This window comes from Helianthus annuus, chromosome 8 (genome assembly GCF_002127325.2).
Source record: "Helianthus annuus cultivar XRQ/B chromosome 8, HanXRQr2.0-SUNRISE, whole genome shotgun sequence".
Taxonomy (NCBI): domain Eukaryota; kingdom Viridiplantae; phylum Streptophyta; class Magnoliopsida; order Asterales; family Asteraceae; genus Helianthus; species Helianthus annuus.
In genome coordinates, this window is record NC_035440.2 from 44,998,080 (window position 1) to 45,016,145 (window position 18,066).

Consider the following 18,066-nt stretch of genomic DNA (forward strand, 5'->3'; position numbering starts at 1 on the left):
AGAAGGTTAACATACACAGATGTTAACAAAAATTTGGAATCTTTTAGACAGGTTCTACCATCTTGGCCATGTCTGCGACGACACGTGGCTAGGTTTTACCCCTAAGATTCTATTTTTAACATAACGCAGATCAATCCTAAGTTGAGAGGTTAATTATGGATCTGAATCTAATTATGGAGGTACCATCTTGGCCTTGTCTTAAAATGACACATGGCTAGGTCTTGTCCCTTTTTAGATTTTGCCATTTTATTTTATAATAATGGTAGATCTTCTTTATTAGGAATGTTATTTTCATTTTACTTTTTATTTTAAGTTTATGCATATACTTATTAATAATAAACAACAATGAAAATTTAAATTTAATCATTCCATTAATAAAGATTAAACAGTACAACATTTGCCCTAAACGGGACTTCTACAAAACAACATGCCCGCGCATGGGCGAAATACAAACAAACAAACCCACGTAGGGGTTAACTAAAAGACATGCCTACGCAGGGGCAGAATACTAAAAGACAAGCCCATGCAGGGGCTGAATACAGAAATAACAAGTCCACAACTAAACAAATAACAACAAGGTCTTTAATGACCCCTTCTCTTGGGCTTCCCCTTGAGCAAGTCTGACAGGCCTTTGAAAAAGCCTCGGTTGTTCTCACGGTCTTCACGAACCACTTGCTCAACTCGGTTCAAACGGTCGAGAACCTCATGTTGACGCTCTGGCGGAATTAGCTGCGGCTGCGTCGGCTGATATAGAGGTTGAGGAGGTGGCGGACGCTGGTACCCAAAAGTTGGGTAACCAGTGGTCCAAAGACCACCATAAGGTCCCTCTGGGTGACGTGCATTGTAGTCCCACGCTTCCTGATATGGGTCTACATTGGCATAGTCGAACTATATATGAGCCGGCTGCTCAAAAGGGTTGTACGCCGCTGAGCCAGCGTAAGCAGGTATGGGGTTGTCAAAACCCACCGGTGGCGCCATAGGCGTAGAGTTAATCTCTGGAACGGGGTTCGATGGACCCCCTATCTGTGGTTCTTCTTCTTCTTGGAGTGGCGGGTAGTGACTGCCACTCGATGGTTGGGGTGTGCTGATGCGGACACCCCCTCGCACGGACATCCGTGCGTTTGACCTTCTCCGCCTCGGTGGCTCCGGAGGCGGCTGCTGTTCCACTGGTGGTGGTGGTGGCGGTGTGACTGCCACAATCGAGAATCCTCGGAAGGATCCTGCTGCTGTTGCTGCTGCTGCTGGTATGGGGACGAGTGGTGAGAGGGGGTAAAATACCAGTCAATATGCCTGAACCTCTCCTCGTAGCTGTCTGGACCGCGATAAGGTGATCCGTGAAATGAAGACCCATCTGAGATCTCGATGGGGTGGTTTGGGGTCCCAGTGGCAGGCTCCACGGGATCCGTGTCCTCGTCCATGTCATTTTCTCCAGAAAAGTGGTCTTCTGGTCCAAGTGGGTTAAAACCCACGGGTTCCTGAAGGTAGTTAGCCGGGTTGAACCGGCTTTGTAATGCGGGGGTAGGGTCACCAAAAGAGTGGTGAGAGTTGGACCTCTGTAAGGGTATGAAAGAGGCTTGAGGGTTAGCGGGCTCATTTTCCGATTGAGGCCCGAAAGAGTGCAAGTATGAAGGTGAAGAGCTGAGGGAGACGGATCGCCTCCCAGGTTCAATGTATGTCCTCCACGGCTCCTGAAGACTTGTGCTCATAGTAATTGAAGGGGTACGCCGGTGCGAAGGCCCGGCTTCATGATCGTGGCTTGTGAAAGGAGCCTTTCCCCGTCCGTGTCTCATTCTTGGTGGCATGGTTAAACCTGTCAACATAAATAATACAACAACATATATATAAAATAAGGTCAAAATGAAATAAAACAAAACAGAGTTGGTCCTATGTTCTTTGTCTAGAATCGGAATTCGAGGAATGTGCATTTATTTAACTGAGATTAAACACAAAAGGCTAGTGTTTAATTAACTCAGTGTTGGCTCTGATACCAACCTGTCACACCCCTAATTTCCACGTGTCACCGGTGGGCCCGGTGGGGGTATAGTGACGTAGTTGATATCGTCATAGTCAAACAACACAAATATATAAATGCACAGCGGAAGCAAAAAGATAGATTTTATTTCAACCAAACAAAATATAATATCCAAGTATCACAATGTAGCTGAAATAGATCCATAGGCGGATCATAATAAAAAGAGAACTGTTCAACAGATAATGGCATCCAAGCTTGCGAGACTCTAACGATACTGAGTAGCCAGCCTATTACGTGTAGAACCTGCACTTAATCTTTTTGGGGAAAATATGTCAGTTTACACTGGTAAATACAATTTAACTGACTCATTTTGAAAATGTTTTAAAATTGATTTGAATGCACATGGCACAAAACTTTTTATAACTTGGGATAATTAATCAAATTTAATCTTGTAAAAGAATTACATGTTTGTTATGCGTTTAGTTGCCCGGTTCGTGCCAGGTTTAAGATTAATAGACACACCACATAGTATAAAACCGCGGCGGGAAAACCAATGGTTATACTTAAATTATATGGACACATTGTCGGGTGTACGCCTACACCCGCGTGTCAAGGTCGTGGCCATTTCATGAATGATGCCAAGGATATCCGGGACATGGTCATTAAACTCCCAAAGGCGTAAAACAAACAAAACCAGTTTTTTTAAACGGGTCACATTGATAATACTCGACTACTAATGAGTCAAGGTCAATTGCCCGACCAAGCGGTATTTTATATACCGTACCCCAAGCCCGTATAAGGGAAAATAAAGTATTTACCTGAGCAAGTACAAACCACAACAATCAAGTGCAAGTTTCTTTTACCGGATCTCCTAATCTGGAATGAAGGTTTATAATAACCTATTAGAATCCTAACGGGTCTTTTAATTTAGCCTTAGCTTAGACCGATTAGTTTTAAATGAAGATTACGGTTTTAAACGCACAATAAGGCGAAGACGTTCTAGAATGTGGTTTCGACCCAACAAGTTTTCATACTTGTTTAATATGGGTAACTTAATCACATTCTGGATTTTGAGACAGAAATGATATGGTTTGACCCGTTTCGGCTAAAATGGGTAAACTAGTTACATAAGCCGATCCGAACGCGTAAAGTACGTAGCGAGTAACCATAAGATTCAAATACAAGTTTCTGAAGTTAATATGCCTAAAATATGTTGTGATATCAGAATGATACCTTCCATGATGCCTCAAATGGTTTTAAACCCAAACTATGCCTCATAAGGGCATTTTGGTCATTTTAAAGGGTGTAAAAGAGTTTAAATAATAACCTGAGTTACAGGTCTGATTAAATTAGTAAATATGCTTAATTTACCAAGTCATAACAGTAGGGTATCAAATATATGTGAAATTTAATAATTATAACCATTTTATGCACCGAAGGGCATTTCGGTAATTTCACATAAGTCAAAAAGGTCAAAACTGGAAACCTGAGTTTGAAACTTTAACTTACTGTTATAATATGAAAATTTACTGAATATATCAGTAGGTATCAACCTTTATACATATAAACTAGTTTTGATACATACTATGTTGTAAAAATGCCTAAAAAGGCGATTTGGAGCCATTTCCGGGTCTTGTATCAAAAAACTGATATTTTTAATATTCCAGTAAGCTCAAAATAATATACTTAACATAATAATTCAGTAGAAAAAGGTTTGAGGTCAAAAGGATTTATAAAACTCATTTTATAGCCCAAAATGGCAAAACCGGCATTACCGAATTAATCTTAGAACACTAAGTTATGCTCAGCCTAAAAATAAATAAAAATCTTTAAAAAACCCAAAATATTATTTTATAACAGTAGGTATAAAGTTTTATATAAAAATTTGGGTTTATTTAGGCTATATGCAATTTATGCTTTTTAATTAATAAAGAAGCTCTTAATTACGCTAATGAGCATAACTCTTAATCTACACCTCAAACTGATCTCAAATTTTATGTGCAAGTTTATAATTCAGTAGCTAAGGTGTCTACCCTTTTACATTTTCAAAAATCACATTTTAAGGTCATTTGGGCATAATGGTCAACATATAAGCAATTAACGGAAACATGCATGTGAATAGGATATCTAATGAACCAAGTTGTCTAATCTCAGAGAGTTATACTAACATGTATATAGGTCCAAAAGAAGCTCTAAGGCAATCCTAAACTTGGCTTAAGTGGGTCAGAACTGAAAGTCAAAACAGAAGTTAAACTATGCGACTTTCGGCTCTAAACCGAGCCTAAGCTGAAAATTTGTCGAGTTGAACATGTTGGAACATGTTCTTACATTAATTACCAAGTTATTTTAATGATCAAACAGGTTGCATGTATCCTACATTGCTAATTGTGCATTAATTTGAAAATAAGCATTCTGTTGACTTTTTAAGATAAGCTTTCACTCGACAATTAATATAGTTAGAATGGGAATCTGGAAATACCCTTTTAAGGGTTTATTTCCCATATAATTATCTACTTATAGGTATTTTTAATTCGAGATATTACTAAGTAATTATTGACTAATCTCGAAGTCAAACCTTTATTACGACGGTTTGACTTTTAGCTAATTAACTAAGCTAAAATGAATTTAGAAAGGTTAAGGACACTTACAAGGGTCCTAATTAGGATTAGGCATGCTAAGAACACTTGTTGCTGACTAGAGAAGCTCCAGAAGTGAACTTATGTAAAGTTGTGAATGAATGCAAGAAATGTTTACAACTTCAAGTTCTTATATATGCCTTTTGATTGCATAAGATGGTGCCAACATAGTCTATACATGTTACAAGATCAGTCCAAGTGCCCCTAGTGCATGAAAAACCATTGGAGAGACCTCTGGTATAAGAAAACAACTAATTAAAGTCGGTTACAGACCTGAACTGGCAGCTGCCAATATTTTCTGTCGCTAGCACTCTGACGCGGGCCGCGTAAGCCCATAAGGAGCTCTTACGTGGGCCGCCTGGCCTGTCAGAACCAGCCAAACAAGTTTTCACAATTTGCATTTCAGCCCCTGGTCCTTTGTAACGTGGTTTTAAGCCCCTAAATTGCATTTTCAGCCTTCTAACCTTATTTTTAAGGGTCTTGGGACTCTTACTAACTTAGTTAAGTCCTTGACTAACCTTGTAACTACTCATAAGGCCTTAAAATTCAGCGTTGACGCTTTTAACCCCTCGTACACGAATTTGATCATAACTTTCTCATACGATAACGAAACTTTATGAAATTTTAACCACATATTCTAGTGAGTATATTTTATCGTTATAAAGCTTTGGGTCCTCCAAAAGGTCACTCAAATGTATACTTTGCACATGTTGACACTTTTAGCCCCTGTGGTTTGTAATTCCTCACTTTCTTTCATATTTAGCTTCGTATGATCCATGATTTATTCGTTTGAAGGTATAAACATCTTGTAGGGCTATTTTTTAAATATAATTATCCATCGTTGACACTTTGGACCCTTATATTCACATAGTTTCCCCGTTTGTCAACAATAGTCCCTCTAAAGTATTCTTTCACACAATCAGAGCTTATGACACGTGTTCATACCTTATTGGACATGAATTTTCAAGGTGTTACACCTATATATATGTAATGTGTGATTTCATTTCTAAATCGTTGGAGTGGAATTAGGAGTCGAGGTGCTGCCAGATTTTTGTCAGAACTCATTGTATTTGACTCAGAAAGCGTTAATAGAAAGGAAATTGAAAGGATAAAGCTGTTGTGACTTTGTTTACTTTGATTCCGCCTCTGTATTCAAAGATGAACTGCCTTTACTGACTATTTAGGGTCACACATGGGCCAACAACATTATTAATATCTATAATATGGTGTTTTAATTATAGACACGTGGATTACACGAGGTTATATAATAGAATTTATATAGGTTTAGAATGTGTACTTAATAAGAAATTAAAAAACAAATATGGTTTGTCAATTTCCATGTTGTTGTTTCCACACGCATTAGAACATTATATTATTAATAAAACTTTAAGTATTTGTACATGGTATTTATTATTTGATACTTTTTTAGTAATTGTTGTTTATATCCAAGTAATATATTTTGTATTATTAAGCTTGTATGCCGGGTAAAACTTTTGATTTTTTTCTAGGGTTATTTTTTTTTTTTTTTTTTTTGACTATTTCTAATAACTTGTATAAAGAAAAAAAATTATTATTTAATATTATTTTGTTGTGTTATATACGTTATTGTAATAATTTAAATTAGATTTAGTTAAATTGTTGTTTATTAGGGGATACAAAATGTATATGTTTAATAATATGTATAAAGAAAATTATTATTAATTAATATTCTTAGGAATAGCCTAGTGGAGGTCATGGGTTCAATACTCATGATGTGCAAGTTTTAGCCATTAAAAAATTAATATTCTTATTTAAGGGTAAGAAGACAGCACAAAGTGACATGTGTCAAAAAAATCCATTTATTATATGTAATAAAATAATAATATTGCCAATACAATACAATACAATACAATACAATACAATACAATACAATACAATACAATACAATACAATACAATACAATACAATACAATACAATACAATACAATACAATACAATACAATACAATACAATACAATACAATACAATACAATACAATACAATACAATACAATACAATACAATACAATACAATACAATATAATATAATAATAATATTGTTAATCTAACACATCTTCAACAAAAAAGTTCATTACGCTTATTAATTAAAATAGAGTAAATTACAAGTTTTGTCTTTTATGTTTATCCAAAATTTCAGGCGCTGTCCTTTACCTTTAAAATTGATAAGTTTTGTCCTTAATGTTTGCAAATGTTGCACGTTACGTCCTTTATGGCAAACTCAGTTAAATTTTTTGGTTAAATCTGATCACCTAAGGGTATTTTTGTCTTTTTACCTATATATTTAATATTATTATTATTATTATTAAAATACTATTATTATTATTATTACTATTATTTATTTATATATATCATCATCCGATTCTCCTCTCTCTCTCTCTCTACAATTTCTTCTCTCTCTAGCTCTCTACTTCTCTCTCGATCTCTACCACCATCAACCACACTATCCAAAAATCCCAACGAAAACAAACACATCCAGACGAACTAACTAACCTCAAATCGATTTATAAAACCCAGTGCTCAAATTGGTGTGAATCTGGTTAGGTGAATCAACCCGTCACCGCCATCTCCACCACTCTCCACCGTCACTGTCACCGTCACCGTCACCACCACCCTCCATCGCCATCGCCACCGTCACAAAACCCCCTCCAATCCTCTGCCTTCTCTCTCCCTAAATTCCCCCTCCAATCCGCCACCATCGATTCTTTGTCTCTTTCCTTCACCCACCTCCTCCATCAACACACCCCACCGGAACCCTAACCCCAACCCCAACCTGCAACAACCAAAATCAGATGTGCGGTTTGACTCCAACCACCCCGGAACCCTAATCCCAACCCCAGCGCCACGGCATTCTTCCCCTCTTTTAACTCCAACCACCGTTTACCACAGATGTGCGGACGGCGTCTGCGACGGAGCGGGCGGCTTTGATGTTGGCGGTTCGGATGTCGTCTTTGTGTTTATTGTCGACGTAGCTTTCGGTTTTGGAAGAGGGTAGTGGTTGTGCTGCTGCCATTGATGGTGCCATTGGAGGTTTGTGACTGAAACCCTAATTACAGTGGTTGAAATGGGGAGAGGTGGAAGAAAGAAACCCTAGTGGTGATAAAATTGTTGAAAATCGATATGATGATGATATAGTTGGGGTTTGTTCTGGTGATGTTGTTAGAGAGAATGAGTGTGTTGCAGAGATCTGGTGATGATGATATAGTTAGTGTTTTATTATTTACCTAATGGTCCCTTAATATAAGTTTTTTACAGGATAGTCCTTGGGAAGTTGAAATGACAATAAATTTAACCAAAAAATCTAACTGGGTTTGGCCTAAAGGACATAACGTGCAGGATTTGGAAACATTAAGGACAAAACTCATCAATTTTAAAGATAAAGGACAGCGCCTGAAATTTGGGACAAACATAAAGGACAAAACTTGTAATTTACTCATTAAAATATTAGACATCTATTACAATTTTTTAGAGAACTAAATATTATATTAATTATATTTAACAAATTATTATTAAAAAATTAAAGGAAATGATGGCATATGATATTTTTTGGAATTCTTTATTTGAATAAGAATTACAATTATTATTATTATTAATAAATTCAAATTCAAAGTTATGAATATTAATGAAGTGGTAAGATTTTATTAATTCATTTATTAAATTTATTTTAATATAAATCAATTACAACTAATTTCATAATTGTTTGATATTCAGTTTTTGTGTTTTAAATACTATAACCACAAGTTATGTTGTCATTAATTTATTTTCGTGTATATATTTCAACTATAATATCAAATCTTTGAATTATGATTCCAAGTATTTTTATTTAAAAAAACCAAAATTTGGGATTTGATTTACCCTCTTTTATTATATATATAGGGTAAGCTTCATTTTAAAACTATAAATAATTGTACAACTCACAGAGCTTTTATTAAACGATCATTCTACTAATATATTTTTATATTTAACATTGTTTAAGGGTATTTTAATCATTTATTACGATTCCGTGTGTTAAGAGTAATTTTATCATTTTTTCATATGTAATTTATATATACGTAAATTGGTTTATTTACACATATGTAAACTAGTTCCATTACACATATGTAAATTAGTTATTACACATAAATACTTAGATTTTTCATATACGTAATCATAAAAATACATATAACAAATCTTTAAATAATATTAATATAAAAATATATAAACAAAATAATTGTTTATTAGTAGTTCTGAAAGTTCTCTAATATTTAGAGTTCTGAAATGAACTCAACCTTATACACACACACACACACATATATATATATAGGGTCGGGATTTAGAGAAAACTGTGGAAAGTGTGAGAACGCTTATGAATCGTCCGATCAAAACAATCTATGGACTAGATTGGCGCGGTGACGTTTTCGTAAATAACATCAATTTTATTACGTGGACGCGCTTCATTAAGGGTAAAAGCGTCTTTTGACTACTCCAAATAAAACCCCATCTTATGAAATTAAAACGCCAAACAAAAATCACACACCATTCTAAATAAAAACGCCATTAGATATAAAACGCCAAACTTAATTATAGTAAAATCACGCCTAAAAAAACCGCCAAAAAATCCTATATTAACAACTCAGACCTTCAATTAAAAACACACACAAAAACCCCAAACGTCATATTTAATATATACCATTCGTCTGATAAACGCCAGAAAACCCAAACATCAAATATATTGTTGTCAATAAAGTGTAGCTGTATGGGGTGGACAACATTGTAAGTTATCTTTCTTAACTGGGGATTAACAATGTTATCCATCACCATACAACAACACTTTATTAATTTTAGCATGATCAAATTTACAGTTTTAAGATGGTTTATTTTGTGGCGTTCTTTTTCTCGGTATATTGCCAAAAAAATAACATTTTAGCTTAAAGGGTGTAAACTCAATAACATTTTGCTACATGAGATGGACAAAAATTATAGAAAAAGAGGTTGATTTCAGACTTTGTATTTCCAAACGGCGACAAAAAAACTACTTTAAAAAACAAAAATAAAAAAAATCATATGAAAGTCGAAACAGCCAGTGAAGATGATTCAAAAGAAGAAAGAGACGAGTGACAGTGAAGATTTGGAAGATCAATATTTATTTTGTTTAATTTTCTTTTTCAGTTGATTGTTATATAATAACAACGCCATATCTAATAAAAACGCCAAAAAGCCAAATGTCTTACACCTTTGGCGTTTATCAAACCATCATAAAATTACTTTGGACAAGTATTATAAAAAACCAAAAAATTAAAAAAAATAATAATAAAATAAATAAAAAACAAACTTGAAAATGTAACTAGAAACAGTAACTACCAATCAGTAATACTAATACTGAAGATAGGGAAAATTTATTATGTTAGAATTTAAAATGCCAAACTTGAAAGATGGGACGTATTACAGACTTCAGAGATAAAGTTTGTCAAAAACAATAATTACAAGCAGTAACTGAAAAGACTAATACTTTACTATAATAACGCATCGCCTAACTTAGGCGCCAAAAAGAGATCCTATAAAATGATACGTCTCAGCAACTTCCATTTGATCAAACAAAAAAAAAAACAAACGCCAATACTACTAAATACCACGCACTCTAAAACACCAAAAAAAAATTAAAGATGGCTAATATGCTTTCTTGGATATTCGGTATTGTTATTCGTGAAGTTTCACTGAATGAATTGTTAGCAGAGGTGAGTAACTCAGTAAGATTTTGCTGCATGAGATGGACAAATATTCAAGAAAAAGATACTGATGCCAGTCATATGGCATTTTGTATTTTTTTGTTTTTGAAGAAGGCTTGGATGAGGAGAAGAGATCAATGACACTGAAGAGTGGGATAATTATAAAGATGAAGATCAACATGAAGAAAAAGCGAAAAACCCACCCACACGTCAAAGATCTATGCCCCAAACATCCACAAAAAAGCCACTTCAACAGACGAGCAGGCAAAATAATCAAACCGATGGGTTTGTTAAGTTTTACATAAAACGCCATATTTTTTGTGACAGTACTTGTATAATTAAAGAACAGAGAGATTGATGACAGTGAAGATTGTGAAGAGAGATCCGATTAGGATTTTTAATTTATTTTCTTCGCTTGTATTTTTTTTACTGTGGCTGAAATATAATCTAACAATTGTAAAACGCCATGTACCACAAACGCCAAAGTGTTTATAAAAGATAATAGAACAATGGGCCATCTTTTTAAAACGCCTTGAAAAAACGTCATTCAGATAGATTTCCTGACCACCCTGGGTTCTAATGGCATACGATTTGAATAAACGCCATAAACGCCAAAATGTTAATATGATGAAACCATTAAACGCCATTAATTATTGAATTTGGTTAGTGACAAAAATCTTAAACCCCAAAAATTAAAATAATATTCGGAAAAGCGGAAGTGAAAAAGCAGAAGATGAAAGGACAAAAAAGCCCCTCCGCCCTTCTCTATGCCGCGTGACACGTGTTGGGCCAGGATGCGTTCTCACCGTTCTCACACTTTTGAGTGTTTTCTCCTGATCTCGTTTCTATATATATATATATATATACATATACTATTCATTCAATTTAAAAAAACACCACAAACACTGGTTGCTAAAACTACTGAAACTTTTAAGAAAGTTGATAATGCAGTTTCTCTAATTGACGAATCTAATGCTTTCATATTTAAAAAGTTGGTAAACACCACACGTTTTGATCATACATAACACAAAATTTATTCAAACATTTAAAAAATGTCTAAAATATTGAAATTTATTCAAACATTTAAAAAATGTCTAAAATATTGCTTTAGAATTTAAAACTTCGTATTTGATTTTTTTATTTAACCATTATTACACAAAGTTATAACCTATTAAATAAATGAATAAACTAGTGCATAATATTCCAATAATCAATTGGAATCATTTGATTTTTTAAATATTATATCTTTATTTCAAATTTCCCCTATATTAATTTACAAAAATACTTCTACTCACATTATTACTATTCCTTTTTGCTTTGTCATAATTGGTTAAATAAATAGGGTGGGTTAGTTAGAATGGGTAAGGGTGTGGTTTAATAAAGATATGGTTTCTCATAGGGAAAAATATTTAATTATTTTATAAGCTAATTTACAATGATTTTTCTATTTTATCTTGAAAAAGTACAATTTTATTACATTTTATTGTGGATAGTACGGTATATTGAAATGGTGGGATTGAAACAATACCATTTTTTTTAATGGTAATTTTTCTTTTAAACCCTGTCTTCTATAGAATTTGAACCCAAAATCTCACCCTTTCAAACCAACGTGTTTAAAGGTTTTGTCTTTGTCAATGGACCACCATCACATTACCAAATTACTTGATATGATAATTAAAATGTAAAGTTTATTGTTGATAACTATGAATTAACATTCAATGCTATGTTTTCTTTTTAACTATATAGCTAAATCTATTTATTTTCAGTACTATTTGATTGATTTCTTTGGTTTGTTTGGCTATCGTTTCGACTAATATATATTTTCTACGATAATGTAATTTTACGTTTCAGTTTAAAGTTGACGAGTTAACACTTCGCAACCCGCGTTGTGGTTCAACATTTTTACATCCATCTTTGGTATAATTTGATAGTCCCGTCGCAACGCACGGGTTCTAAAAACTCGTATATAAATAAAACACATGTTTGAACTATTTTGATTATAGTGATATATAATGTATTCTAGATGTGTAAAATTATAAGTATATACTCATGTTAATAAAAATTTAATACAAGTCATTAATTCAACTACTAATTAAATAGATTGATATTGGTCAAGTTGAGCTATTAATTATTTATTTATTTATTTATTTATTTATTTATTATTATTATTATTATTATTATTATTATTATTATTATTATTATACAATTCTTTGAGATAAAAAGGTAATTTTCACATGATATGAAGACAAGATATGAAAATGGCATTAAGACGTGAAATATTAAGACGTATGAATATGATATATTCGGTTATAAAGTGAACGCTTGAAATTTATGCGATATACTATATACAATTTATTGTTTATGAAATGAAATATTTGAAATATAATTCTCCATCATTCTAACCTAAAGATCGATTACCTCATTCCCTTCAATGTAGTGGTTGTTTAACCTCCTAATAACCAACACCTTCATTTTATTATTTTTAAATTTTTTTGAACCTTAATTAAATTTTATTATTGTACTGAAATTGACCAATCTGTCGTCCTACGCGGGTTCCCTCTAGTTATATTTAAAATATTTAATTAAGCATTAAATGCTCATTGAATGTTCTCACCTAGGGGTGTTTAGGAAAAAAAAAAACTTAAACGCAACCGTAACCGTAACCGAAAAAGCGATCTGATTAAGGAATTCAGTGTTTGGTTCCACAATTTTTTTATTTTTTTTATTTGGTAATCCAAATAAACCGTACTACTGATTAATTATTAAATAAAAATAATAATATTTGTTAAACCATATAAAACTTATTAGTCAAAATACTAAATTTCTATGATCTTTGTGTTTGAACTTTATCTTTGTGTATAAGACTATTTTCTGGATTTGTTCCTTTTATTTTGCTTTTAAACTTTCTTTTATAATACGTTGTGTGGTATGATTATTTGGTTTAAATTAGTTGAGGCCTTGCTATTTCAAACACAAAAAGAAATATCATTAGTAAAAAAGTATCTTGGTTCAATTTGGTTGAAATCGATTTGTTTAGTTTTAAATCAAAACGAAACTAAATTGAATTCAGATGAATTTGGTTTGGTTTACATATTCTTAATTGGTTTAGTTTGATTCAGTTCGGTGTTTGGTTTGAGGTTCAAAATTTTGAAAATCAAACGGTAAAAAAAAAATTAAAAATTGATTATTACACATGTATTCATGGGTTTTTCAACTCAATGTTTTTCAACAGATCCATCCCCTATACATAAACAACTAATTTGATTGTTTATATAGTATGATATAATATAGAAATTTTTGTGATCAATCTTACCGAATAACCTATAAGTGTAAGTAAACTAGTAGATGCCCCGCCCGCGTTAGGGGGCAATGGTTGAATAATTCTCAATCAATTAAAAAATACTACTATAATTTTGGTATGAAAAAAACGATGATAAGACCGTAATTTTGGGCTCAGGGCAAAACTGTAATTTTTCAGGACTAATAAGCCAGTGTTAGGCAGCTAGAGTTATGCGCCGCCCGCGTTGCGGGGCGCTAAACCAAGTATTTCTTAGGTTAATAACATGTACGCCTTTATGTCGGTTAGTTATACATGCTACCTATAACACGATATCAAAAAAGGTACATCAAGTTAACCAATTAAAGAAAAACAGTACCATAGTTATGATAAAAAAAATTAACTAAAACGATGACAAGCGTGTAATTTAGAGTTGGGGGCAAAACAATAATTTGTCAGAACCAATTAGCGAGTGCTAGACAGCTGTTTGGGATTAATAAAAACAAAATTAAGTCAATAAAGTAAAATAAAACACTACCATGGTTTTGCCAAAGGAAAAAAAACGATGACAAGATTGCAATTTTTAGCGGAGGTAAAATCGTAATTTTAAAATTGAGGTAAAATAATATTCTCCATCATTCTAACCTAAAGATCGATCACCTCCTTCCCTTCAATGTAGTAGAAAGATAACCTCCTAATGATGACACCTTCATCTTATTTTTGTTTATTTTTTGAACTTTAATTAAATCATGTTATTGTAGTGAAATTGCCCACTCTACCGCACTATGTAGGTTCCCCTTTGATAATATTCAACGAATTTAGTTAAGCATTTAATGATCATTGAATGTTTTCACCAATATATCTCTAATCCTCTAACCAAAATATATGAAAATGTGTTTGAGACCTTTGGTAAGAAGACAAACCACATGCTTTGGTAGACCATATGATGGTCAACACTTTTGAGTGGGTAATTTCAAATCATTTGAATAAGATAATAACATTCTGTCATATTATATTTGTTCTTTGATGATCTTTAGCTTTTCGTGACTTTAATAAATGTTTTAGTATATATATATATAGGGAGACGATTATGAGAAAACTATATCAAAATGAGAAAACTAGAAAACTAACTAAAAAAGCCTAAAAAAGGTTAAAAAAAATACCAATTTTTTTTTACAAATTTTTATAAAAAAATCGCTATTTTTATATATAAAAAATTTTCAAAAAAAAAAACTTGTACTGTACATGTGCATTATATGTGTACTACACATGTGCATTATATGTGTACTATACATGTGCAGTACAACAAATTTTTTTTTTGAAAATTTATTTCCATACATCAAAAATAGCGATTTTTTATAAAAATTGTAAAAAAAATAAAAAAAATTGGTATGTTTCTTAGGCTTTTTTAGTTAGTTTTTTTTATTTTCTCATTTAAACTAGTTTTCTCATGATCCATCCCCTATATATATACATATATATATATATATATATGGGACCGCTAAAATGAAAACCACATCCAGTTGTAGAACCATGAGAACTACACCGTACGGGGCGAGGTGGATTACGGTACCCGTAAACACAAACTTGTGGTGCTCAAAACTACACACACGACATTTTTTTTAATATTTTTTTTACAAATGTGCTTATAATACACGCATCTACGTTTATGAAAAAAAATTTTGGTCCAGCTCACCCCGGATCAAAAAGTTCTTATGGTTCTTACAACTGGAGGTGGTTTTCATTTTAGCGGTCCCCTATATAGGGGAGGGGACCACTAAAATGAAAACCACGTTGTAAGAGCCATGAGAACTTTTTGATCCGGGGCGAGCTGGACCAAATTTTTTTTTCATAAACGTAGATGCGTGTATTATAAACACATTTTTAAAAAAAAATTCAAAAAAAATGTCGTGTGTAAAATTTACGGTACCCGTAAACACAAACTTGTGGTGCTCAAAACTACACACACGACATTTTTTTTTTGAATTTTTTTACAAATGTGTTTATAATACACGCATCTACGTTTATGAAAAAAATTTTGATCCACGTCGCCCCGTACGGTGTAGTTCTTATGGTTCTTACAACTGGATGGGGTTTTTATTTTAGCGGTCCCATATATATATATATATATATATATATATAATGTTTTTACATACCATTTAATGTTTGTCATAAATTCTATTCATGGTATATTCATCAACCACCCCTATTAAAAGGCATCCATGCATTCACCTTTTATTACATACTTTCGGCTACCAGTTGCTACTTTTCTTTCTCAAAACCGTCAATTTTTCTTAGCAATCTCTCACATTTTATTTCTTTTGGTCATTTTCTTCTTCGTTTTCTGTTTCAGTTTCAAAAAGTTTTGAAGTATTTCTCAAATTTAGTATCTATAATGGCCCAGAACGTAAATTCCTACACCATCAACGGTACCAACATAGTTATCAAAGGTATGACATGTTTATTTTACGTCGCGTATTGTGTACTCATATCATGCAAACACTCAAAGTCCAGCCATTATGATTGTATAACCTTAAAGTTAAATGATGTGGAACTTTTTTTATTGTTATACAGTGTACGCATATCATGCAAACACTCAAAGTCTGGCCATTATGATTGTATAACCTTAAAGTTAAACGATGTGGAACTTTTTTTTATAGTTATACATTTTAATTTTAGGTTAAAAATCTATTTTTTGAGAGACTTGACGGTGCTGTTGATTTGTTTGTATGTACAGTCGGTGATTACGTGCGTATAAGGACTGATGACCCTAAGATACCCACTTCTGTTGCTCAAGTAGAGTCGTTGGATGTTGAGCGTCAGATGGTTCGGATTCGGTGGTATTACCTACCGGAGGAGACAAAGCAAGGGAGGAGAACCTTTCATGGTATAAAGGAGGTGCTTTTATCTAATCACTATGATGTGCGTAGCATCCATACCATCCAAGGGAAGTGTGTTGTTTATTCCTTGGAGAACTACATGAACCTAAAGCCTATTGGTGCTGACGATTATTTTTGCCGATTTGAATACAACTGTGTTGAAAAATGTGTCGTCGATGGCTTTGTTGACGTGTGAGTAATTTGATTTTGTCAACTGCATGTTATTCACTTTTGTTTCATGAGTGTTGAAATATGTCCCAAAATGGCAGATATTATGTTGCTTTTAATTTATAGATCTTATAATCTTAATCACTTCATTTTGTTACTTGACAAGATTTATGAACTAATTGGTTATATACATGATATGATATATGAAGGGAATGCGACTGTGAAATGCCTTACAATCCGGATCTATTTATGGTGCAATGCGATGGATGCATGTGCAGGTATATCTTGTCCAAATATCATCAATAATCACATGCATAATGTTCATGCCATAGATGAGACATTTTTTTTATTATTTTGTATTTAAAAGTGATTTGTGAGAATGATATAAACAACCTTAAATCTTGAACCAATTTTTAATACCATATTGTTTAGTTATCATTAAAGAAACAAATCATTTTTATATATTTAATTTCTAAAGTGTGCATTAGAATTAATTTCTAATAGTTTAGATAATTAATTGCTCAATTTATTATTAGGGGTTGTCCGTGGATTTGTACCTATTATTGATGCACATCTGATTATTTTGCAGGTTTCATCCATCATGCAAGGGCATGAAAGATAAAGATGCAATGGGACTAACGAAGTTTCTCTGCTCTAAGAAATGCTCTGATGATGATGCAAAATGCTCCGATGATGATGCAAAATGCTCCGATGATGATGCAAAATGATCCTGAAAATTCTAAATAACTTGGGTGTTTTTTTAAATGTGCATCTTTATGGCGGTTATGTATTTGTTTCTACTTCAGTTAGTGTGTTGTCACAAGATTCAGCAAACATACAACTTAATTTACATTAATCTTCTAAGCAGGCTCATATATACTAATTATTAATAATAATTTATGAAATCTAATTTTTACATGATACTGAAATGGATGTCTATGTTAATAGCTATTTAAAAAAAGAAAGGATTAGTTAATGTCAACGAGAATTACCAACACGCAATCACTAATTAACAAAAGATCTCTTGACATATTAGTAGGATGAAACATGACTTTTGAACAAAATTGTAACCCAGGTTGACCATGTGAGTTAAGCAAACTAGTGTACGCAAAGGTAACTTAATAAATATATTATGTGAGTGTCTTTTCATAGAAAACAAACATTATTTATTTATTTGTTGCAAATTGATTATAGATACTTAAATTTAAAAATAGCGTTTGTTGATATTTAAACTATGTGTTTTAAGGAGGGCTTTTTTGACGTGCGCTTAACAACTAACACACAACAAGAAATATAATTCTTTTATATGTAAAAAACCTTGAAACAGTTAAAACTTGGTGCTTTGGATGATAAAGGAAGCCACGTGAGACTGATATGAACATGAATCTTGTGAT

At 32.8% G+C, this 18,066-nt stretch overlaps 1 protein-coding gene across 1 annotated transcript; it reads left to right on the forward strand.

Moving 5' to 3' along the window:
• Positions 1-15,886: 15,886 nt before the first annotated feature.
• LOC110871063 (chromatin remodeling protein EBS) lies at positions 15,887-17,477 on the forward strand. The gene is made up of 4 exons (XM_022120038.2): positions 15,887-16,075; positions 16,363-16,696; positions 16,882-16,950; positions 17,262-17,477. The coding sequence occupies exons 1-4, from the start codon at positions 16,021-16,023 to the stop codon at positions 17,398-17,400; spliced, it is 597 nt and encodes a 198-aa protein (XP_021975730.1). The 5' UTR covers positions 15,887-16,020; the 3' UTR covers positions 17,401-17,477.
• Positions 17,478-18,066: the final 589 nt, after the last annotated feature.